This window comes from Lissotriton helveticus, chromosome 1_1 (assembly GCF_964261635.1).
Source record: "Lissotriton helveticus chromosome 1_1, aLisHel1.1, whole genome shotgun sequence".
In the NCBI taxonomy this organism is placed as follows: domain Eukaryota; kingdom Metazoa; phylum Chordata; class Amphibia; order Caudata; family Salamandridae; genus Lissotriton; species Lissotriton helveticus.
Window position 1 is genome coordinate 1,391,135,020 of NC_136057.1, and position 26,294 is coordinate 1,391,161,313.

Consider the following 26,294-nt stretch of genomic DNA (forward strand, 5'->3'; position numbering starts at 1 on the left):
CTTGTAAAAATCCTACTTCCATAGTTTGTGAGTCTTTTAAATGTCTGCCTGGCTTCAGTTTACTCTGTATTCAGTGTACATACAGCAAGTATGCAAAACCTCTGAGTCACTGTGCGCTTTTTGTATTTTTCATGTCATGAGGCTGACATGACACATATCTGACTCAGTCATCAGACAGCAAAGCTGTGCCCCAGGCTACACAGGTCTAACAGGATCAAGTTTGAGACAGCAGAGCTGTTCCTCATCCGCACATACCTGTCCGGTTCGATCCTCGGACCCCAGAGATGCACCGCTGTCTGCACAGATCTTACAGGCTCGAGCATCAGTCAGCAGATCAGCGTGTCTGGCTAAGCAGTAAAGGCTCGTGTTTTAGACAGCAGATCCGTGCCTCGTGCATGTAGATGTTACAGGCTCAAGCAGAGCTGAAGTGAAAACTGGCATGCTCAGCAACTGAATTCTGGGTAAATGTAACTTTGTCCACTGTACTGCCATCCTGCAGGACTGGTACCAGTGACAATGTGAACTAGGCCTGTGGATATGCTTTTCACAGAACCTATAGGCTCAATCTGACCGCAGAGCAATGGCCGCTGCTTTACAGAGCTTACAGGCTTAATAACCCTCCGACAGCAGAGCTGTCGCTCCCGCTGCAAGGAGCTCGCAGGCTCAAACCTCTGACAGCGCACAGCGTGGGCAGAGCCATTTACAAATCTTCCATGGTGCAACTTCTCCATCCTTTATCAGTGCTCCAAGAGCCCCCCTTCCCCCATGGTCCGAAGTGCTCCTCACCTCTACTGTCCCTCATTCCCACAATAGACCCTGTGTTCCAGGGCCCTGTGCCCCTCCAGTGCTCCAAGGTCCTTCTCTCCCCTCTGCCTCTGCCAGTCATGAGGTGACAAGACATTCATTTGTGAACAATAATCCTATTTGATCTGGATTTAAAATATTTTGTGCCAGCATAAACATTTGAGTTGCGCACCGGGCGACTCATTTCTGGTAGCTGTGAGTGGAGTCATATGACCAACGTCATTCTCAATGTAAACTACACCAGGGTGCTTCCATGTAACCTACAAGAAACAATTATATCAATCTAAGGCTGGAGTGCTTCCAGCGGGTTTTCTTAGATTCACAGCGGTGCCTCTTCCTGTAAACGGTATTCTATGCCCCCGCCACCCCTCATCTGACCAGCCAGAGGCCAGACAGGTTACTGTCTGGCCTCAGATAGGTCTGAAACGTTTGAGGCCAGGAGCCAAGTTTTTTTGGGAATCTTCTCTATGGTGTCTGCTCAAACGAGCTGCTCGGAATTGGGAAGGGATGTACTCGGGTGCAAGAGAAAACACAGTATTTGGCACCACCTAGTGGCGGTGCTTGCTAGCTGCATCAAAAAGAACAAGCATTGGCATAGCCAATAGGTCTCGCCTTTGGGACTTTATAAGTGTTTAGCCATGCAACAGTTGATGTAGCACCTATGATAGTGCTTCATAATTAAATACTTATAAGGTCCCAAAGGCGAGACCTATTGGCTATGCCAATGCTTGGTCTGATTCTGCAGGTGGGGAGCAGCCTTTGACTGCTAGATCTCAGGAGCATACCATTGCAGCTTCTCGGTTAAGTATGTAGGTCCGTGTCCTTGCAGGGCTTTGAATACCAGACATAGGAGTTTAAAAATTGATCTTTTCCTTATAGGAAGCCAGTGAAGTTGCCGTAATAGAGGAGATGATGGGGCTCGTGCAGGCTTGTTTAGGGCCAGACGCGCTGCTGTGTTTTTTACAACCTGCAGCCGTGATAACAGATCTTCTCTGATCCCTACCAGTAGAGAGATTCCATAGTCTAGTCTACTGACTAGAAGCGCCTGAATGAGAACTTTCCTGGTGTAGAGGGGGATCCAAGGAAAGACCTTTCTCAGCATGCGCATCATGCTGAAGCACTTACCCGAGGTGATTTTTTTGTGCTCCTCCATCGAGAGTTTGTCGTCAATCACCACACCCAGGTCCTTAGCCCATTATTTTGGAATGGGGGCTTCCCCCAGTTCCTCTGGCTCATAACTCCTCAGCTTTCCCGAATAGCAAGATCTCAGTTTTACTAGAATTGAGTTGTAAGAAGTTCTTGCTCATCCAGGTTGCAGTTTTTAGCATGCAGCTCTTAAATTTTTCTCTGGTCAGAGCGAGGTCTTTCCCAATACGGACTCACCTGGGTGTCGTCTGCATAAGAGATTGTATGGAACCCACACGATCTAATGATTGGGGCCACATTGTGTTCTTTCTGTCAGGAAGCTATGTATCCAGTTTAAGGTTGAACGTTTGACACCAATCCCTCGCAGCTTATCCAAAAGGAAACTGTGAGAGGTGGTGTCAAAAGCTGCTGACAGATCCCGGAGAATTAGTATAGCGGGGGTTCCTTCATCCAGTAGCATCCTTATTGAGTCTGTAACCTCTGTTAATGCAGATTCCGTGCTGTGACCAGCACAGAAACCCAACTACGACGGATCGGACAGATAATATTGTTCTAGATAGGCAGATAGTTGTCGATTTAATCAGGGATTCCATGATTTTAGAACAGTATGGAAGAAGTGAAATTGGCCTATAGTTTTGTAGGTCTGTAGGATCTGCTAGTGGTTTCTTACGTAGTGGCTTTATATAGGCCCTTTTCCATTTTGCCGGGAACACGGCTGTGTCCAGAGATAAGGTATTGACTTCCATGATCGAGGCTGATAAGGCCGGTGCCAAGTCTGCGATGATGTGGGGGGGAGGGCACATCTGACGGCGAGCCTGATATGGTGTGTAGCAGTAAGGCATGCACTTGCTTGGTAGTAATGGCTGCAAAGGTCTCTAAACTGGGGGTGGATGGATCTTCCAAGGGAGGAGTAGGTGCCAGGAGAGCCTCTTCCACCTCAAACGTGTTATAGATTTTATCAATTTTCTGTTTGAAATAAATGGCAAGATCATCGCAAAGCCCTTGAGTGAGTAGGTAGGGTGGGGTTATTGTCTCTGGGATTAGTGAACTCTTTAAGAATCTTGAAGAGCTTTTTGGTGGAGTTACTGGCTTCCGCGATTCTTTCCCCTAGGTGCGCTCTCCTGGCTCTGTTGCAATTACCAAGATAAGTTATTTGTAATGATCTATAAGCCAATTTATCCTCATCCCTCTTTGATTTCCTCCATTTCCGCTCAGGAACTCTACAGATAGCTTTTTCTACCTTCAAGCTTTCTTAGTACCAAGGTGCTAGGGCAGCTCTTTCCCTCACTATAACTGTCTTGGCTGGCGCTATAGTATCAAGGGCCGCCGTTTTAGATTTTCAAGCATATGAAGTGTTGAGTTGCTATCCGTCTCCATGCTGAAAGACGGGGAGAAAATGCTGACTTAAATGCTGGTAAAGTCACTTTCCTCCATGATCTACGCGAACTCTTCCGCCCTTGGACCGGACTTGAAGGTGGCAGAACAACCAGGGAGAATCCTAGAACCATATGGTCCATCCAGCTTAAGGCTAACGGAGGATCTACTAAGAGATCCTTCATGTTCGTAAAGATGTTATCAAGAGTATGTCCGGCTATATGTGTTGGGCTATGAATTCTGGGACAAAGGCCTAAGGACTCCATGGCTGCTAATAAGCCTAGGTAATCAGAGTTCGAGCTGATATCTAAATGATGATTAAAATCACCTATGAGTAGAAAGTTGTCGGCTTGCATGGTGTAAGGAGCCAGGTTCTTCTGTAATGGCACTCAGAAGTTCTTTTTGTTTTCCCCGGGGGGTGGTATACTACTGCTCCCATCAGCTTAATATCTAGGGCATGTCCCATTTTAAATATCATAAATTCCATACTAGGGGTTGAGATAGTATATAGGATTTTTGTCTGATGGGCTGGGCGCGTAACTATAGCCAACCCTCCTCCCCTTTTGCCTGTTCTATCTAATCTCGCCACTGTATAATCTGCAGGAAAGGCTGTTGCTACAGAAGGAGCTAATTGAGTGTGCAGTCAGATCTCTGTAAAAAAACAGGTATCTGGCTTTAAATCATCCAGAAGGTCCCAGACTTCCCTGGCATTAAGGTATAAACCTTGGAAGGTAGTTTTTTGCCCACCCCTCTTCCGGCTTTTCCTCCTGCAGTCTGTTCCAATGGTACTCGCCAGTCTGCGGGATGGCCGCTAGCAAGGTCAATAGTGCTATGCGCGTGACCTAACAGCCAGCCACATTGCGGGCAGTTACTGCCCGTGCCCTCAAACTCTACCACTGCCTTTCCCCCACAACCCGTCGAGGGGACCTTGTCCCTTAAATTCAGTAGTGTCTGTTTAGCATATGTTATTAAAGGCATGTGTGGACCAGAGAGAAAAATGGGCAGTGTGTCCTGGCAGCTGGCAGCGTTCAGGCGCAGACGGGCTTGCCTTGGGCGGGCCTTCGGCGTGTCCGCGAAGGCGGTAGCTTTATGCCTAAATGCCCGTGAATGCTAGTGCGCTAACCGCAACAAAGATGGCGCCCGTTCTCGGCCCCCTGAGATCGGCTTACTCTCTCCACACAATCAGTCATAGGGATAAACCGTGGTGGACCGGAGAGTTGCCGACGAGTGGTAAGGTGAGCATTAACTGGTAGAGCAATCATTCTTTTAAAATCACCCAGTGGCATTTGCGGCGAATAAAAGCAGTGGCAATCAAATAACATTTTTAAAATGCAGTGAATAAAGCAGTGTTCGAGGCATGTGGGCTGCTGAATTTATATCTATGCATAGATCGCCGCCTAGTGTTGGGTCCGGATGATTGCACATTGTTGTCCTGGAAGAGTCTTCGAAGTATCACGAGATGGGTGGCTCCTCCCCTGGACTACAGTGCACATGGGCATCCTCTCCATGCTCAGATTGTTTGGGTTCGGATGTACTTCTTAACTCGCGTTCGGAAAATATATTAGTTACTCTTTTTCGAGGCCAAAAGGCCTTCGGGGCGTCTGCATTGTCTTTCGTTCGGTGCCTTGTACCTCTTTGATCAGGACGTCGAAGGACTATTGCCTTTCGACACCAAAGGCCCATCGACGATCGACGATGGAACGGAGTCCGTTCAAGCGCTGCCCCGTTTGCAACTCGAAATATCCCCACATCGACGTGCACCCGGTGTGCAATAAATGCCTCTCACCGGACCACGACGAGGCCAGCTGCATGGCCTGTTCCAAATTCAGATCGAAGAAAACTCTCCGTCTTCGGCGCGCTGCACGACAGTTGGCGCGGGAGTCGGCACCCGACCCAGAAAACATCTTCGGAGGTGACGACGAGGAGGGTGTACAAGAGGAGGGTCCAGATCAACACTCGGATCCCGCGTCGGAGCAAGACTCCAACTACAATGAGGACGAGGAAGAACTCTACGTCCATGATGAAGATATCGTCGAGGTAGGAGACGACGTACAACCTATCGGAGCCGTCAACGATGACTCAAGCGAGGAGCTAGGCCCAACCGCAGTAGCAGGGCCCTATAAAGACTATTCCACGGCTCAGCTCGAGGCATTGCCGGAAGACCTTAGCCAAGATCTTCATCCACGTTCTTTAGTCCCGCTTCCAGGCCCGACTAAGAACATTTCCAAAGAGCCATCGGTCGATCGGCCACAAACAGTGGAAAAACCGAAACAGAAAGACACGAAATCGAAACCGAGAGTGGCGAAAGCAACCATCGGCTCGACGACTTCGGAACCTACCAAGTCGAAACGTGCGCTTGACCCCTCGGGGTCGAAACGGGGCGTCGAACCGAAGATCGGATCGACTACGCCAGTGTCGACGGTTAAGCCCATCACGCTCAAGCCGACGTCGACGTCCGGCGCCAAAGATGGCGACTCTTCTAAAGGACTCGAGGCCCAAAAAACCATCGATCCGAAAATTAAGAAGCCGCTGCTGGTCAAAGCCTTCCAGCCGAAACCCAAACTCGGACCGAAGGAACAGACCGCGTCGAAGCACAAGAGCGTGCCTGCTGCACAACAACAGCTCGAGTCGACGCAAGGCTTCAAACACGCGGACCTGTCGAAGGCGGTCGGAACGAAGACAACGCCTACATCGAAGCAGGTCAGTCCGTCGCCGATGCTTTCGGCGCCAATAAAGTACGGACTACCACCGACAGCACGGCCTAAAACGGTTCAAGCCACTAAGGCTGCCGACTCATCCAAGTCACCATCAGTAGCCGCATCCACTCAGCCTAGGACAGATGAAGTTATGTTCAAGCCACCGTCCTACGACGAACAGTCCAAACTGTACATCGACTCCGAATCGGGTCGACTCACCGTTTACAAACGAAAAATCATGCCGGAAACTCCTATGGAGTCTTACAGAATACCACTAAAGAGAAAAAGGGACTCCACCACCTCTCCTGTCTTTTTTTAACCCATTCAATCACATGGGCGAGACTATACCTACTCTCCCACACCTATCACTGAGGATGTGGAGGAACGAGACAACGAGGACCAGTTTAACTATCCCTTTTATACAGATCAGGATGAATCACAGCCATGGGCTGACACTGTGGACCCTGATGAACCACACACCACCCCTGACACTCGGTAATATGTGGTCAAACCTTCGCCTACTGAAGATACTGCTGCATTTAACGCACTTATTGAAAGGGCGGCACATAACCATGATGTCGACATGCACGCCGACCCCGTGGAGGAAGACTTTCTCTTTGATACGTTCTCAACGTCAGAAAGATCTATCAAGACTCTGCCTATGCTAAAGGGTGTGCTCAAACATGCAAGCAACATTTTTAAAGAGCCCACTAAATCAAGGGTGGTGAACCCCAGAATTGAGAGGAAGTACCGGCCTGCGCCTGTAGACCCTACCTATATCAAGGGCCAACTCCCCCTGGACTCCTTGGTGGTAGCTAATGCTCGTAAAAGAGCGAACTCTCAAACAACTGGTGATGCTCCTCCTCCGGACAAAGAATCCAAGATCTTAGAGGCATCTGGGAAACGTGTCGCAGCTCAAGCTGCGAATATTTGGAGGATCTCCAATACACAAGCCCTGTTAGCAAGATATGATAGGGCCCACTATGACACGTTAGAACAGCTAATGCAACACCTGCCAGATACTTATAAGGAGGGAGCAGAAATGCTTATACAAGAGGGGAAGTTGATCTCAAACGCGTCCATTAAGTGCGCGTTAGATGCAGCTGACACAGCAGCTAGGGCCATAAACACTAGCGTAATGCTCCGAAGGCATGCCTGGCTCCGCATCTCTGGTTTCAAGTCGGAAATCCAAACTACTCTACTTAACCAGCCAGTTAACCCTGACTTCCGGTTTGGTCCAGAGGTAGACACCACTCTGGAAAAGATCTAAAAAGACACTGAAACTGCAAAATCCATGGGAGCTCTGCAGTCTCAACAGTTCAGGGGCGGTTCCTTTTGTCGCTCCAGTAACAGGGGAGCTTCTAGAGGACAAGTGTCGCAACAAGCACAATACACCAAGGGAGGCACACAGACCACCTATAACAAGAACAATAGGGGTGGATACCGAGGGAACAGCACCAAGGGCAGAGGACGTGGAAATACTAACGCCAGATCCTCCGCCGCAAACAAACAGTGACGTCTTGTCACTGCCCCCGACCATACAACACCGGTAGGGGGGAGACTTCAGCAGTTCCTGCCAGTCTGGGAAAGCATTACCACGGACAGGTGGGTGAGACAACTTATACATTACGGTTATTGTCTGGAGTTAACATCCACTCCACCCAACATACCCCCAAGGCACCGTCCTATGTCCGCAGAGCACATGCACTTATTGCAGCAAGAAGTCATCTCCATGCTGCAAAAAGGGGCCATAGAACTCGTGCCTTTAGACCAACAGGGTACAGGGGTGTATTCACTGTACTTCTTAATCCCAAAGAAAGACGGGTCTCTCAGGCCCATTCTAGACCTCAGACCCTTAAACCAATAAATCCTATCAGAACACTTCCACATGCTCACTTTACAGCAAGTTCTACCATTGCTCAGTCAGGGGGATTTCCTAGCAACCCTAGATCTGAAGGATGCCTATTTCCACATTCCTATTCACCCCAGTCACAGGAAATATCTCGGATTCACCATCAACGACCAGCATTACCAGTTCAAGGTACTGCCTTTCGGGGTCACTACAGCCCCCAGAGTATTTACAAAGTGCTTGGCGACAGTGGCCGCGCATCTTCGGAGGCAACACATCCATGTCTATCCGTATCTAGACGACTGGCTTGTCCAGGCAAAATCAGCCCAACAGTGTGCCGGCCACATGTCCCGCACGATTCACCTCCTACACAGTCTAGGATTTTCACTGAATTACCAAAAGTCTCATCTTCAACCCGCACCTGTACAACAGTACCTAGGCGCAGTGATAAACACTCTCACTGCCACAGCGCAGCCGAACTCCGCGAGAGTCAACGGCATGCAGGTGCTAATTCAAAAATTCAAGCCACAACACTCACTCCCAGCGCAAGTTTTCATGCAACTAACAGGCATGATGGCCTCCTGCATCTTTATAGTCCCTCACGCGAGGCTACACATGCGTCCGCTTCAGGAATGCTTAGCAGGTAGTGCTAACAGCGGACGCATCTCTCCAGGGATGGGGAGCTCATGTCCTCCATTATACTGTGCAGGGACTGTGGACCACGCAGCAGAAAAGGTTGCACATCAACCTACTGGAGCTGATGGCAATCTTCATGGCGATGAAGGCATTCAAGTTGCATCTCTGCAACAAAGTCGTGCTGATCCGGACGGACAACATGACTGCAATGTATTACATTCAGAAGCAGGGAGGGACACACTCTCCACAATTGTCACACCTGGCACAGTGCATGTGGAAGTGGGCCGTTCAAAGGAACATGTTCCTCATGGCGGAACACCTCCCAGGCAAGGACAACCAGATGGCGGACCTGCTCAGCAGACACAGCCATCAAATGCACAAGTGGGAGATACATCCCTCAGTGCTCCAACCATATTTCCAGCGGTGGGGTCATCCAGAGATAGACCTATTCGCCACACAAGAAAACGCAAAATGCCACACCTTCGCCGCCAGGTTCCCACACCCGCAGTCTCAGGGCAATGCGATATGGATGAACTGGTCGAACAAATTTGCTTACGCTTTTCCTCCAGCACCACTCATACTGCTGGTGGCACGCAAACTGAGGCAGCACTCCATGACTCTCATCCTGGTTGCTTCAACGTGGGCAAGGCAAGCATGGTACACCACGTTCCTAGAACTTTCAGTGGTGCCCCACCAGCGCCTAAAGCTCACGCCCAGTCTCCTCACGCAGAGCCATGGAGACATTCAGCACCCAGATCCGCAACAGCTGAGCCTTGCAATATGGCTCCTGAAGTCATAGAGTTTGGCTACTTCAACCTGCCCCCTGACTGTATGGACATCATCAAGGAGGCTAGACGACCTACCACCAGAGCATGCTATGCGGCAAAATGGAAGCGTTTTGTCATCTATTGTTCCAATAATGACATAAATCCACTGGATGCTTCCATGCAAAACATCATATGTTATTTGCTGCACCTATACAGATGCAATTTAGCGTATAGTTCCATCAGGATACATTTAGCTGCAATGGCAGCTTATCTCCAAAATAGACAGCACCTATCCCTTTTCAGAGTGCCGGCCATTAAAGCTTTTATGGAGGGACTCAAAAGAGTCATTCCTCCAAGACACCCGCCTTCGCCTGTCTGGAACCTCAACATAGTCCTCACCAGGCTCATGGGTCCACCATTTGAACCTCTTCACTCTTGTGAGATACAATTTCTCACATGGAAAGTGGCTTTTCTGGTGGCGATCACGTCGCTGAGACGGGTTAGTGAGCTGCAAGCCCTCACTATTCAGGAGCCTTTCATTCAAATTCATGCTAATAGGGTAGTGCTGCGTACCAACCCTAAATTTATCCCCAAGGTAGTCTCACAGTTCCACATTAACCTAACTATTGAACTACCAGTCTTCTTCCCAAATCTGATTCGGTAGCAGACAGGGCACTACACACACTGGATGTTAAAAGGGCTCTCCTGTATTACATAGACAGGACTAAAGATTTCAGGAAAACTAAACAACTATTTGTTGCCTTCTCTCCACAGCACAAGGGCAACCCAATTTCCAAATCAGGTATTGCCAGATGGATTGTTAAGTGCATCCAAATCTGTTATCAAAAGGCTAAACGCACGTTAACAGTTCCCCCAAGAGCGCATTCCACACGCAAGTTAGGGGCATCCATGGCTTTCCTAGGTAACATTCCTCTAGAGGATATATGTAGAGCAGCCACATGGACCACCATACACACATTCACCAAACACTACTGCGTGGATGTACACTCAAAACAGCAAGCTGCTGTAGGTCAAGCTGTTCTCAGAACTCTTTTTCAGACTGCTGCAGCTGGCACGGGCAACCGCCGTTAGGGAGGGTAGTACTATTTATTCTATGCATAGATATAAATTCAGCAGCCCACATGCCTCGAACGGAATATGCTACTTACCAGTATGCATCTGTTCTTGGCATGTAGGGCTGCTGACATTTATATCGCCCGCCCCCCTCCCCGGTGCCTGTCGCAGCTGTAGCACTCAGAATTCTTCTCAAGCATGGTCATCACTTACTATCTCATACTCCATCTCTGCCACAATGGCGAAAAACAACCTGAGCATGGAGAGGATGCCCATGCGCACTGTAGTCCAGGGGAGGAGCCACCCATCTCGTGATACTTCGAAGACTCTTCCAGGACAACAATGTGCAATCATCCGGACCAAACACTAGGCGGCGATCTATGCATAGATATAAATGTCAGCAGCCCTACATGCCAAGAACAGATGCATACTGGTAAGTAGCATATTCCGTTTAACACACAATCACAACAAAGCTGTATGGCAGTATCTGCCGCTCCGCTGCACGTCCGCGAAGGCGGCAGCTTTATGCCTTAATGCCCAAGTTGATTATTTCCCCCCTCTCCCCATCACGGACTCGCCAAGGTCAGAGTACCTCCTTAAATGGACAACCGACTCAGTACGGTATCTGAGTATTTGGATTTATACAGACCCTTCGGTGGTACTACTCGAGAACTATGAGGTAGCCATTCAGAGGCTCATGAAGATGTAGACAGATGGATTAGGCTCCCGCTGTCAGTAGTGGGGCAGGTAGCATCAATGAAAATGATAATTATGTAGAGATTCCTGTTCTTGTTTCAAAACATACTGATGCTATTATCTCACACAATGTTCCAGCGATTGCACTCGATTATGATCAGATTGGCCTGGGCGGGACGACAGCCTAGAGTGCGTTGGGATTGACTCACCTAACCTTATAATCAGGGTGGCCTTAACTCTCCTGACATAGAGATGTAGTATAGAGCAGCCCAAAGTGCATTTGTGCACTACTGGATCCATGATTCGCCAACGACGACACACTTATATCTGGAGAGGGATGCAGCCTCCCCGGTTACTCTACCACAGACTTTGCAATCCAACACGACGACATGGGGTAGCTGTCACGACACAGGCTTGGCATGCATTACTGAATAGACAAACAGGTGGATTGTTATACTCCCCAGATATACAGCTGCACTGGTGTTTGGGGTTCCCAATGGGCCAAGGGGGGGGGGGACGAGGAAGGCACTAAGCACTCTGGGGATCAACACTATGGGCGACTTCTTTATAAATGGGAAGATGAGATGCTGGGACAGCATCAGGGAAAGGACCCAACACACAACAGGGTTTGCCAGATACCACTACCACCACGCCAGACACACAATGCAAGAGCTATTAGGGGAAGACATGGTGGAACCACAACCCATGGACACACTTACGACCTTGATAAGGACAGATACGCCCATCAAACTAATAACAAACTTTTACACCAGCGCACAGGCAGTGCACAGGCCAGGAATGCTTAAGGTTCGACTGGATTGGCAGCAATATTTGGTCAGTCCGATCAATGACAAGGAGTGGCAGTACTGCTGCAATAGGACTAAAACAATTTCCATGAACGGTAGGCATAGGCTCATACGCTTTCAGTTTTTACATAGAACCTACTACACACCTGAAAGACAATGCCAGTACGGGCTGAAAGAGGAATAAAAATGTCAGAGATACAGCGAGTATAATGCTGGGTTTATGCACACAGCCTGGCACTGCCCTGGGATTTACGAGTACTGGGGCAAAATATTCCATGAACTAGGGACCATAGTGAGCGCAGACTTAGAACCGGATCCCAAAATGGCACTGCTGGGACATGATCTGAGAGTGGAGAAGTCAGTCAGACCATTGATAGCCATAGGCCTTTTATTAGCCAAAAGAAGGGTAGCTATGAAAGGGGCAAGAGGGCCGATGCCCACAGTTGAAGATTGGCACACAGACATGCTTTATTGTAACACACAAACCGATGCATACAATGAGCTGCTTCCCCCCAAAAACAGACCCCAAAATGGCTGGGGGCCATATCAATCTTACTTAGTTAGCCAAGAAATGGGGGAGGAAACTGCGAATGCGGATTAGGCAAACTGAATACGGAACGTGTAGCATATGAACGTTTGCACAAATTAGAAGGCACACTCAAGCAGAAGTATGAAGTAATACTAATTGAACATAGATAAGAGCGCAACTGGGTGCCCTAGAGAGTACTGCAAGAATGTTACTTAGATGCTGCAGAATCTGATGTATCATATGATGTACCTATGTCTGTCAGTCTCATATAATTGAAATGTACTGTGAAGAACATGATAAACAATGACTGTAATTTCTGGTCAAGATGTATGCTGCTATTACTATTTTTTTTTTTAATGCATGTCTGCGGAGGATACTAGTATTCACCCTCCTAGTCGAGGTTTGAACTGAGGCCAGGGCACATCAAATGGAAGCATTAGAAATAAACTTACCCTCTGATACTATTTCCTGGCCACATTTCCTTTGCTTCGGAGGGAGTAATTAGAGAAGCTTCTCCATTTCGTCCCAGTGGGCATGGTCCTATCTTGCAAGGAGCCCCATGGAATTTGCAATATGCCAGTGGTTGATTGATTACACTGCCACCCTTTTCCTCACGCATTTGCTCTCTATCTGGTGGTGAGGCTTCTCCGCTGGCCTGGAGTTTGCTTGTTTACGGGCACTGGTGATGACAAGTTAGTCTGGGAGGAAGCTTAGCACGAATATAAATAGGGTTGGGTGGGGAACCTTTTTTTTCACCCTAGGTGTTATAACCCTAGCTCTGTCAGGTCTTTAAAAATATCAGGGGCGTGGCGAAGCATGCCCTTGAGCATTGGGAGATACTGGGTGGAGCGGTGAGTGGCGGAAAGGGTTCCGAAAAGAAAGTTCTCTTCTAAGGGCTCCCTGTACAGTACCACCTTATGGAAGGAGGCAGCTCTACTAATCAGTTGTTGGAAGGATGCAGAGTCATCAGGAGGGGAGAAGCGGCCAGGGCACAGGTCTGTGTGCCCTAGTGGCTCTATATCATAGCAATCCCTGAGTCACCTTGTGGAGGAGTATCAAACGTGTCCACTCCTCACCACGCCCACCTGTGTCAGAATGTGGAGACCCTTGAGGTGTAATGCCAAGGGGGTCCCTGGTAGAAGGAGGTGGCGAGGACGAAGGCAAAGGTGGGGGAATAGGTGGTGATGGTGGTCCAAGAGGTAAGGGGCTAGCAGCCTTTCCTGTCTTCATGTGAAGCTTGGCAGGAACAGGAGCATCCAAAGCTTCATGGAAGGAGCTGCTGTTGAGAGGATGGAGTAGGAGGTCTTGAAAGTCGGCAAGGATGTGGCCAGTGTGAGGGTGGATGACCAGTTGCGTTTGCCTTGAATCAAGTTCTTCCTGGAGCTTACGGAGGATGGGCTCAACTGGTGCGCTAGCGTTGGACTTAGAGTTTGTCGCGGAGGTCTTCGGTTCAGAAATAATCTTTTGTTGTGGCGCCGAAAGGCTGCTTGGTGCTGAGATGTATAAAGTTGATGCCAAGGGTTAGCTCAGTTCCAGGGTGGTCAGAACCGAAGTGCTTGGTCTTGCAAGATTCAAGATTTCGGTGCTGTACACACAGACTGCTGAGCTGGTGAAAGGTCCTCCATCTGCAAGTGGGAGCTGCCTTCTGGGGGTAAAGCTTCTTCATCTGCAGGCAATGGCTATGGGTGTTGTTCCCCCTCTGTTGCTGGGACTGAAAAGGTCTGGTGTGCCTTCTACGCTTCTCCGTGACATCTCGAGTCTACAGTTCTGATGATTGCGAAGAGTCTTCTTGGAGCGGAAGGAGCAGCAGGCATTCCAGTTGGCCATTGGTGGGTTACGGTTACAGCCACAAATTACAGATCAGATGTAGGTTGGTCCGATGGTATTTAGTGTAGCAGCTAGACAACCTCTGAAAGGGCATCAGTTCCATCACCCTTGAGGCATGGTGGAGAGACAGAACAGAGATAAGAGAAGGGCGGGACAGGTGAGGTGCAGAAGGGGCCGCCAATACGATCTCAGCTCAATCAAAGTCTTTGAACGTTGACCCGCACAGGAAAGAAGAGGAACACAATCGAAGTACAGTTCCGATGGAGATAAGGTTCTGTGTGAACCAAACAGAGCACCACAACGGTGTTGAACCAGAGCACAGGAGCACATGTCCAAATTCGATTGTGGAAAGAAAACAATCTAAAATAAAAAGTTGATGCCCATGCACATTATCACCAAGAGGAGGAGTCACTCTACCTTGTGACTTTAAAGACTTCTGTGAAGTAAAACATCTTGCACACATCCAGGCCAAAAACTAGATGGCAGGAGTATGCACAGCATGTGTGTCTACAGCCACACATGATTCAAACTGGGATATACCCTTTTTATGTGTGCAAGGAGAATGTTTAACTTCTGCTAAAAAGAGTTCTACCTTTCTTGTGTGACAGTTCAATTGTTTTTATGATTTGTGTGTATAGTGCTACTTGTGTAGCACAAACGTATAAGGGGAGAAACACAGCACTGAATATCAGTCGTTTACAACGAGGCGGTAATAAGTGGGTTCCTTTTTGTGAAAGGCTGTATAGTGTGATGAGTGCTACTCGGCCATAGGAATTTTGTCCAAGCTAAGGCATGCCTGTGGTGTTCTGCCAGCAATTTTCTTGAATTCTGGCTCTTGTCTGAATGCATTTCAATAAACAGCGGCACAGCAGTGGGCCAGTAGGTCACACATCACACTGAAAAGCAGTGCTAGTTAAACACTATTGCTCTCTGAGCCGTAGGTAGTTTTAGAGAGGCATGACACCCCTCTGACTATGGAAGGTAGTTTACCCCCAGTGCATTTTCCCTCTTATTTTAGTGGTTACCTAGAATAGTGACACCCATCTTGGTGTCAGTATGAGGTTTTCCACGGATTAGCCAGCTCTCTGTGTTGTGTGTTAGTTACACAGGCCTTTGTGGGCTCTCTGGATATGGTGAAGTAGTTTGCAGTGCGTGTACCAACCCTTTGTATTTTCTTGTACCTTTCAAAGCATATACTAAACACATATCCACTCCAGGAGTGGCAAGATCACTTCTGTTGGTTGTAACAATCCTTTTTGGTGTGATTGAATAATTTCCCATGCTCTACTAGCCATCTCATTTTATTGGGTACTTTTTCTGCACCATCTGTGGTAGGATAGTTATCCTTCATTGTACCTTCTTTCTCCGTGTGATAGGTTGCTACCCAGAATTGACCATTCCACTCATATTTCCCCCCTGCTTTGCAGAGACCGAGGATGATGACGAGCTGCTGGTGGACTGGTTCAGGCTGATCCATGAGAAGCACATGCTGGTGCGGCGGGAGTCTGAGCTTGTCTATGTGTAAGTGTGCTTCTTCCGCACCATGAGTAAAGATGGCTGTAGCAAAACCTGAGTTTCATAGGGCCAATTGGACAGATGCAGCTCCGGTGCACAAGGAAAAAATTGATTTTGATGTTTGGGTGCTGCCCATTTCCACTTGAATCCTCAACCAACAAGGTTTATAGCAAGGGCCTTTTATTGTAATCTGACACATACTGATGCTGTAAGGCAACTATCTGCAGTCTCTTCCATCATCAAAACTTGATTTGTTTGGAAAATATTCCATAAAGTCAAGTAAGTACACATAAACAAATACATTACATCACTTAACGATAGAACATTGCAATGTTCTCACAAAATACAGCAAACATAAAGCAATATATATAACACAGATGAGTTATGCATAAAGAATAGATAAAAAGAAATGTAATTTAGCCTGAAACAGGCTAGCAGAGTCAAAGCTAAATATTCTACATGGCTACTTGATCCAATTGCTTCCTTATCATAATTGCTGCCATAAGGAATGTACCCACAATGAGGCAAACACAGTAGTAACTGAAAGCATAAAAAAGTGGGTGTGAAAAGTTGGCCTGATATGCAGTGCTCACTATTCTAGTGATCACTATGTATCATTCCAAACGACCCTTATTGATGATTGGTTGTAAGTCAACCTGATAGACCAGCTATCCTAGTAGCATGGACAAGAGCAGTCTTTAGGCTAAACTCTAGAGGGCGTGTTAAGCCAGCTGTTTACCACCACATTTACCCTTTGAACACCAAGTGAAAGGACACCACACAAGTTGTTATGAAAATAAAAGTATATTTATTTATAACAGTACTACCCTGAACTCTTTATGAGTCAGGGAGCTAAGCACAACATAAAACTCTTAAGAAAATACTTAGTCGCACAATTTACACAAATGCCCGAGGGGCACGAAAAACCATATACTGCAAAAGTGGAATGCGAATTACTAGCAGGTAAGTAACTATTCTCAGAGGCTTTGGGATCGCTAGGGCTAGACTACTGAACCTTTAGATTACTAGCAGGAGGCCTAGGGAGATCTGGTGCAGAGTGTGCACTCTCACGCGGGATGCGGAACAAAGTCTATGGAGGCTAGTAAATGCAAAGTTAGTGTTATCGGACGAATCCGACTAGGTAGAGCTGAAACGAAAAAGGATCTGGACACTTAGATAGTTAAGCTATGCTGGAGCACCGAAATGCTTAGGTTACCTAGCCCAGGGGCTGCGGCTGCATAGGTCTGAAAAGACGTCGGGAATCCTCGTTGCAGTCTACGGAGCCTGAAAGAAGAAGTTGCTGGAAGGCGACCAGTGGCAGATGTTCGATGTGATCCAAGCCTGGATCGATGAAGATGAAGATGAAGACCTGTAAGCAGAGGGGACCAAGTTCTGAATCACTAGCCAGTGATTAGGCGGGCACCAGGATGGCACCGGACGAAGTCACCTCGACCAGGTGAGTGGGCGTTGCTGGGCTCTGCAGTCTCTCGGACCAGGAGGCGTTGTCGGCGACCAGGATGGAGATGCGAGCTGTTCCACGGTGGTATCTACTGTCGACGTCGCTGGACCCAGGATTGGGGCAACAAGTCTTGGCAAATGCAAGCCCACGCGGTGGACTCAAAATGGCGTCTGGAGTGGACCAGGAGGGTCCGGGGTGCTCCTCTGTTGGAGGGGAGCAAGGGCCAGTCTGGAGCAACCAGACCAGCAGTAGTTGTCGTCGTGGAGCGTCGTGAGAGGGCCACTAGCCAACGGGCAAGCGACCGGGACAACGCGGTGAGCAGCAAAAAGCAGAAGGGCCCCACGCAGATCTCGTGGATGCAGGGGGGCTGAACTTCGGTGCTGGAGCTGCTCAGGGTCGGGGCTTCTCTTACCCCAAAGCACTCAGTCGAGGGTCACTCAGCGGTCGTGCTGGACAAGCGTCGTGCAGTTCTGAAGATGGCTGGTCCCTCGAGGTCTCGTCACACCCACGGATCACAGCTGGGCTGATGATGTAGGTTGAGGTCAGAGGTGCCAGGGAAGCCGGTTCTCGTCGTGCTGGAGCAGTCTTGATCCGAAGGAGAGACTGGCAACAAACCGCGATGCTTGGTTGGTGCCTGCTGCTGCAGGGTGACTACTCCTTAGTCACAAGGGAGAATCTTGGGAAGAAGTCTTGATTTCCTTTCGTGGAAAGTAGTTTCAGGATTCAAAGATGATCTGATTTGGAAGGGGGCCAGGTCCTACCTTTATCCTGCAAAAAGGGGCTGGCACGCGACTAAGTCCTGCCCTATGGGTGGGACTAGGAGGGGGGTGGTTACACCCCTCTCCTTTGGCGGGCTTTCCCCAGATCAGGGGCTGGAGTGCCCCTGGAACTGGTTCAAGCCGGCCTATGCACAGTGAGCACCGGGGTGCCACTTGCAGTCACCTTCCTCTAAAGCCCTGCCTACCTAGAATACACAAAATCCTGTCTGGGACGGTGCTGGCACCGCCCCTGGCAGGAAACCCTTTGTCCTTGCCTCCTGGGCTGGGAGGACTCCCAGCAGCAGGAGGGCAGACTTGTGTCTCGGTGGCAGCATCCATTTTGTGGAGCTAAGGCTCTGTCTGACTTTAACCGGGGTTACAGGTTACATACATGTCGTGTCCCTCTAGAAGGGTGGAATGCTAACCCCGTCGCCAGAATTGGCGAGGGGTTAGTATTCCAATTCGTATGACACCTTACTCGACATGTTTTGATAAAGCGATACCAGAGTTGGCATATAACCGCGAGGATTATAATGCACTTAAGAGTATATGGTATGCGATATCATGGAAACGGCTAAGGGATAGATCCCGAAAGCCGCAGACAGGCTCAGCTCATGCCAGAGCACCATCTCACACGATTCCAAGCACTCTGCCTTCAGGATTGTTAAGGCCTGCCATAGGAGTGACTGATAGGAGATCTGTGTGTCCATTTAGGTTTAGATATAGGAATACTATATCTACAGCAGAGGGTGAGTACACCACTCTGCCCCAGCTGTCAAGCAGCCAGTTGTGTCTGGTTTAGTTAGTCAGCCCAGGGGTGGCATAATACATGCTGCAGCCCCTGGGAGACTTCTGGGTGCACCTCAGCCCTGAGTACAGGGACTTGAGAGGGCCCAGTGCCAATTCAGTACCTGGGTACAATTTGGAGTAGAGAGAACAGCTAGGCTGTGGGTCTGATTAGCAGGCCCACAGCCAGGGAAAGTCGTAAACCAGTGAAGCAAAAAGCAAAAATCTGGGTGATCATAGGATTGCAGACCCTACTCTCCTACATGACCCCCCCCCCAAACTTTGGGACAATAAACTAACCTTGACCAGGTGAGTCTTCTTGCTCTAAGTGGAAATACCTGGAGAGCCCATCAGCATTGCCATGATCAGTACCAGGTCTGTGCTCCACTGTAAAATCCATCCCCTGTAGGGAAATGGACCACCTAAGTAGTTTGGGGTTTTCACCCTTCATCTGACTTAGCCATAAGAGGGGCTTGTGGTCGGTCTGAACTGTGAAGTGAGTGCCAAACAAGTAGGACCTCAGCTTCTTCAGGGCCCAAACCACAGCAAAGGCCTACCTCTCAATAGCTGACCAATTTTCCTCTCTGGGGGTCAGCCTCCTGCTAATGAAAGCAATTGGCTGGTCGTTGCCATCAAAATTCAGCTGAGATAGAACAGCTCCCACACCCAACTCAGAAGCATCTGTTTGGACAATGAATGGTTTGGAGAAGTCTGGACTCTTTAGGATAGGTGCTGTGCACATGGCCTGCTTTAGGTCATCGAATGCTTTCTGACAGCTTGCTGTCCACTGAACTTTCTTTGGCATCTTTTTACTTGTCAGGTCATTAAGGGGGGTCACTATGGACCCATAATTTCTGACAAATTTCCTATAGTACCCAGTCAGGCCCAAGAAAGCTCGAACCTGAGTCTGGGTGATTGGAGGAGCCCAGTCCTTGATGGCCTGTATCTTACTCTCCAATGCCTAACCTGGCCTCCACCTACAAGGTGGCCCAGGTATACAACCTGTGTCTGCCCTATCTGGCACTTAGTGGCCTTGATAGTGAGGCCTGCCTTTTGCAGGGCCTCCAACACTTTCATCAGGTGGACCAGGTGATCCTCCCAGGTGGAGCTAAAGACAGCAATATCATCCAGATATGCTGCACAGAAGTCATCCATCCCAGTGAGAACTTGATTCACCAGCCTTTGGAAGGTGGCAGGTGCATTTTTCAACCCAAAGGGCATTACCACAAACTAATAATGCCCACCAGGGGTAGAAAATGCTGTCTTGGGCCTGGCTTCCTCAGCTAACCTGATTTGCCAATACCCAGCTGTCAGGTCAAATGTGCTTAAGTAGTTGGCAGAAGCCAATCTATCTATAAGTTCATCTGCCCTTGGTATTGGGTGGGCATCAGTCTTAGTGACTGCATTGAGGCCTCTGTAGTCTACGCAAAACCTCATCTCTCTCTTACCCCCCTGGGTGTGAGGCTTTGGCACTAGAACTACTGGGCTAGCCCAAGGGCTATCTGAGGGCTCAATGACTCCCAGCTCCAACATTTTCTGCACTTCTGTTTTGATGCAGTCTCTGACGTGATCAGGCTGTCTGTAGATTTTACTCTTGACAGGCAGACTGTCTCCAGTGTCCACTTCATGGGTACACCAATCAGTTTGACTGGGTGTCAGAGAGAACATATGTCTGAAGGATTGCAGAACTTGCCTGCAATCCTGTTGCTGATGTTCAGAGAGGCTGCCACAAAAGACAACACCATCTACTGATCCATCATCAGGATTCTGAGTGAGCAGGTCTGGGAGAGGGTCACTCTCTTCCTCCTGTCCCTCATCTGTGGCCATGAGCAAGCTCATGTCCTTCCTGTCGACATATGCCTTGAGCCTGTTCACATGGAGCACCCTGAGGGGGCTCCTGGGAGTTCCAAGGTCTACCAGGTAGGTAACCTCTCCCTTCTGCTCAATGATGGTGTGGGGCCCAGACCATTTGTCTTTGAGGGCTGCTGGGGCCACTGGCTCCAGCACCCACACCTTCTGTCCAGGCTGGTACACAGTCAGGACAGCCTTCTGGTCATGCCAAGCTTTTTGGAGTTCTTGGCTGGCCTCTAGGTTTTTAGATGCCTTCTCCATGTATTCAGCCATCCTGGAGCTGAGACCAAGTACATAGTCCACTATGTTGGTTGCAGGCTTTTTGAGAGGTCTCTCCCATCCTTCCTTCACCAAACACAGGGGTCCTCTTACAGGATGCCCATACAGAAGTTCAAAAGGGCTGTAGCCAACCCCCTTCTGTGGGACCTCTCTGTAAGCAAACAAGAGGCAGGGTATCAGGACATCCCATCTACGCCTGAGCTTTTCAGGTAGTCCATGAATCATCCCTTTGAGGGTCCTGTTGAATCTCTCAACAAGCCCATTGCACTGTGGGTGATAGGGTGTGGTGAACTTGTAGTTAACACCACATTCCTTCCACATTGCAGTCAGATATCCTGACATGAAGTTTGCACCTCTGTCAGAAACAACCTCCTTAGGGAAGCCCACTCTGGAGAACACTCCAACTAGGGCCCTTGCCACTACAGGTGCTGTAGTGGTCCTAAGTGGAATAGCTTCAGGATACCTGGTGGCATGGTCCACCACCACCAGTATAAACTTGTGCCCTGATGCTGTCTGGGGTTCCATTGGACCAACAATGTCAATCCCCACTCTTTCAAAGGGAACCCCCACCACAGGTAGTGGTATAAGGGGGGCCTTTGTTGTGCCACCTGACTTACCACTGGCTTGGCAAGTGACACAGGAGCGACAAAACTCCTTGGTATTCTCATTCATGTGGGGCCAGTGAAAGTGTGAGACAAGTCTGTCCCAAGTCTTTGTCTGACCTAAGTGACCTGCAAGGGGAATCTCATGGGCCAAGGTGAGAAGGAAACCTCTCAGCGACAAGGGGATGACCAGCCTCCTGGTTGCACCAGGCTTGGGGTCTCTTGACTCAGAGTACAGGAGTCCATCTTCCCAGTATACCCTGTGGGCACCTGTGGCATTCCCTGCAGCCTCAGCAGCAGCCTGCTGTCTGAGGGGTTCAAGGGAAGGGCAGTCTAACTGTGCCTTCCCCAGGTCTTCTCTGGAGGGTCCCCCTGAGCCCAGAAACTCAACTTGATCAAGTTCAAGCTCTTTAGGCTCAGTTTCCCTCAGCTCTCTCAGATCAGCCTCCTCAGAGACTTGATCCTCAACCTGGGGCAAGGGGGAAGGCAAAGCCTTACCCTTACTGCTCTTCTTCTTGGAAGGTGTCTGGTCCTTTCTTCCAGGATCCAGCACCTGTTCAGTGGGGCATCTTCTGGCCTGTGACCTAGTCACAGCAAGCACATGTGCTGGCAAGCCTAACATTTCCATGTGAGTCCTCTGCTCCACTTCTGACCATAGGGATGACTCCAAATCATTGCCCAACAAACAATCCACTGGGAGGTCTGAACTAACCACAACTTTCTTTTGGCCACTTACCCCTCCCCAGGAGAAAGCAACAATCGCCATACTATGACTGGTAGTGACGTTGCTGGCATTGGTCACCAGGAAATCTGTACCTGGCATGATCTGTCCAGGGTCCACAAAGTTAGGTGTCACCATGGTGACACTGGCACAAGTGTCCCTATAGGCCTGAGCCATTTTGCCATTTATCAAAGGTGTTTGCCTGTATTTGCCCAAAGTATTGGGACTTACATCAGGGGACATATCCATATCCCCTGTACAGACAAGGACAGCCTGAGTGAGTGTGCCAACTAAGTTGTCAGACTCCTCAGTTCCCAAGGTTAACCCAACTAATCCCTTGGGAGGTGCACTACCACTACTGACTGTACTAGGGGGTGCAGTTGCCTTAGGGGCTGTAGTGGTAGAGGTTTGCCCTCCTCTTTTGGTGCACTCACTAAACCAGTGAGACTTACTTTTACAGTACTGGCACCACCTTTTTGACTGGCCTTCTTGAGTCTTCTTTTTCTGCTGTGAAGCCTGACCCCCACCCTCTTTGGTTTGTTGGGGACCTGTTGAAGACTTCTGGTCATTTTGTTCACTCTTAGTATTACCCTTCTGGTCTGCTTTCTTCTGACCACCCTGGTTCTGGTTCTGGTTCTGCTTGATCCTTGTTCTGACCCATTTGTCTGCCTTCTTTCCCAATTCTTGGGGAGAGGTCAGATCTGAATCAACAAGGTGCTGGTGCAACAACTGGTTCTGACAATTATTTAAAATTTGTTCCCTCATCAGATTATACAATCCTGTGTAATCAGTAACCTTGCTACCCAGCAACCAGCCCTCCAAAGCCTTAGTGGCACTATCCACAAAGTCAGACCAGTCCTGAGACTGAGTTTTCTGGGTGTCTCTGAACAGCAACCTGTACTGCTCAGTGGTTAAACCAAACCCATCAACCAGTGTATTCTTCAGGACCTGGTAATTGTTAGCATCTTCCACTCTTGTAGTGAGGAGCTTATCTCTACCTTTGCCATCAAAGGAGAGCCACAGTATAGCTGCCCACTGACTCTGGGGAATGCCCTGCACAGTGCAGGCCCTCTCCAGAGCAGCCATCCATTTCTGGATGTCATCCCCTTGCTTAAAGGGGGGCACTATCTTTGTCAGGTGTTTAGTATCTAAACCCTTCTCTCTATCTCTTGGGAGATTGCTGCCACCAGTGGGAACTATCCCACTCATCTGCTGCTCTCTAGCAAAGGCAAGCTTTTCTTTGGCCAGGGCAAGTTCTTCCCTTTCAATCCTCAGAGCAGCCTGTCTCATTCTGGCTTCATGCTCTATTCTCTGGGGGGAAGTCAATCTCCTCTGTGGAGAGTTCCTTCTCCTCTGAGAAGAGGCATTAGAGTGCAGAGATCTATTGGAGTCCCTAGAAAGAGATCCATCTCTCCTAACTCCAAGGTTAGGCCTACTTAGGGTCAGTACTGGGGGTCCCCCAGATCCTAGCCCAAGCAAGTCTATGTTGGCCCTAGTTAGCCTTCTGACTACCTCAAGACCTTTGTCTGCCTCATCCCCAGAGAGTTCCTCAGGCTCCTCCTCCTCAACTGCATTTACAGTGTTGTGGAGGTCTGGATCCCCAGTGGTACCCTCTAAGGCTGGCATATTCCCATCTAGCTGAGAAATCTTTCTCGCATCATATGTCTCTAAGAGACCTATCAGAAAGGGAATGGTGGGGTTAGACCCCTGTTTCAATTTCCTGGAGGTACACACTTGTCTCATCTCCTGGAAACTGAGAGCTGCATATCTTGATTTGACCTGTGGAGGGTCAAGATCCACAAGGGGAGTCTCAGTAGACTCTCCCTGGGTAGACATGCTTTTCTAGTGAGGTGTAAGTGGTGCACTTACCTACACTATATGTTTACCTACTGATCCCTTGCTAGAGTTGTAGTTTAGGGTGTGCTAGGCCCTAGGAGCTACAACAGCTGGTTCAGTAGAACTCAGAGTATTCTAAGCTAAGTTATATGTACCTTAGTACTTATGTGATCTTTCAAATGATATTCTTAGGATATGTGTGGTAAAACAACAGCAAGCTCAAATCCCAACCGCTGCTCACCAATGTGAGAAGTTGGCCTGATATGCAGTGCTCACTATTCTAGTGAACACTATGTATCAGTCCAAACAACCCTTATTGATGATTGGTTGTAAGTCAACCTGATAGACCAGCTATCCTAGTAGCATGGATACGAGCAGTCTAAGGCTAAGACTCTAGAGGGCGTGTTAAGCCAGCTGTTTTAATATCACATTACCCCTTGAACACCAAGTGAAAGGACACCACACAAGTTGTTATGAAAATAAACAGATATTTATTTATAACAAGTCTACCCTGAACTCTTTATGAGTCAGGGAGCTAAGCACACAACAAAACTCTTAAGAAAATACTTTAAGTCGCACAATTTACACAGATGCCCTAGGGGCACGAAAAACCATATACACAGTAAGTGGAATGCGAACTTGCTAGCAGGTAAGTAATACTTTTCTAGACTTAGGAATCGCTAGGCCTACAATTCTAAACACTGGGATTAGATGCAGGAGGCCTGTGGACGTCGTGTGCAGAGTGGGAACTCTCACGCGTAAGGCGGGAAAAAGTCTATGGAGGCTAGCAGTTGCAAAGTTACTGTTCTCGGGCGAACCCGACTAGGTGGGTCGAAAACGGGAGTGGATCCGAACACTTAGGGTGTTGGACTATGCTGGAGCACTGGAGTACTCAGGTTACCTAGCCCAGGGGCTGCGGCTGCATAGGGTTGAAGTTGCGTCGGAAACCCTCGTTGAAGATCCAGGAGCCTGAAGAAAGAAGTTGCTGGCAGGCGGCCAGTGAAGGAGTTCGTGGTGATCCAAGCCTGGATCAGGGAAGAAGAAACCTGTAAGCAGAGGGGACCAAGTTCTGAATCACTAGCCAGTGATTTGAGTGGGCACCAGGATGGCACCGGACGAAGTCACCTCAGCCAGGTGAGTGGGCGCTGCTGGGCTCTGCAGTCTCTCGGACCAGGAGGCGTTGTCGGCGACCAGGATGGAGGTGCGAGCTGTCCCACGAAGGTACTTGCTGTCGACGTCGCTGGACCCAGGATTGGGCAACAAGTCTTGGCAAATGCAAGGCCCACGCGGTGGACCTAAAATGGCGTCTTGAGTGGACCAGGAGGGTCCAGGGTGCTCCTCTTTTGGAGGGGAGCAAGGGCTAGTCTGGAGCAACCAGACCAGCAGTAGTTGTCGTCGTGGAGCGTCGTGAGAGGGCCACTAGCCAACGGGCAAGCGACCGGGACAACGCGGTGAGCAGCAAAAGGGCCCCACGCAGATCTCGTGGATGCAGGGGGGCTGAACTTCGGTGCTGGAGCTGCTCAGGGTCGGGGCTTCTCTTACCCCAAAGCACTCAGTCGAGGGTCACTCAGCGGTCGTGCTGGACAAGCGTCGTGCAGTTCTGAAGATGGCCGGTCCCTCGAGGTCTCGTCACACCCACGGATCACAGCTGGGCTGAGGATGTAGGTTGAGGTCAGAGGTGCCAGGGAAGCCGGTTCTCGTCGTGCTGGAGCAGTCTTGATCCGAAGGAGAGACTGGCAACAAACCGCGATGCTTGGTTGGTGCCTGCTGCTGCAGGGTGACTACTCCTTAGTCACAAGGGAGAATCTTGGGAAGAAGTCTTGATTTCCTTTCGTGGAAAGTAGTTTCAGGATTCAAAGATGATCGGATTTGGAAGGGGGCCAGGTCCTACCTTTATCCTGCAAAAAGGGGCTGGCACGTGACTAAGTCCTGCCCTATGGGTGGGACTAGGAGGGGGGTGGTTACACCCCTCTCCTTTGGCGGGCTTTCCCCAGATCAGGGGCTGGAGTGCCCCTGGAACTGGTTCAAGCCGGCCTATGCACAGTGAGCACCGGGGTGCCACTTGCAGTCACCTTCCTCTAAAGCCCTGCCTACCTAGAATACACAAAATCCTGTCTGGGACGGTGCTGGCACCGCCCCTGGCAGGAAACCCTTTGTCCTTGCCTCCTGGGCTGGGAGGACTCCCAGCAGCAGGAGGGCAGACTTGTGTCTCGGTGGCAGCATCCATTTTGTGGAGCTAAGGCTCTGTCTGACTTTAACCGGGGTTACAGGTTACATACATGT

General features: G+C 49.3%; 1 protein-coding gene across 3 annotated transcripts in view; it reads left to right on the forward strand.

The window, feature by feature from the left end:
* The window catches only part of MICALL1 (MICAL like 1), a 363,438-nt gene that overhangs the window by 186,706 nt on the left and 150,438 nt on the right, over positions 1–26,294 (forward strand). For all 3 annotated transcript variants that reach the window (XM_078684158.1, XM_078684159.1, XM_078684160.1), the window contains one exon: positions 15,632–15,725. In XM_078684158.1, coding sequence (XP_078540284.1) covers positions 15,632–15,725 — 94 coding nt within the window. The remainder of the gene's footprint in view (positions 1–15,631; positions 15,726–26,294) is intronic.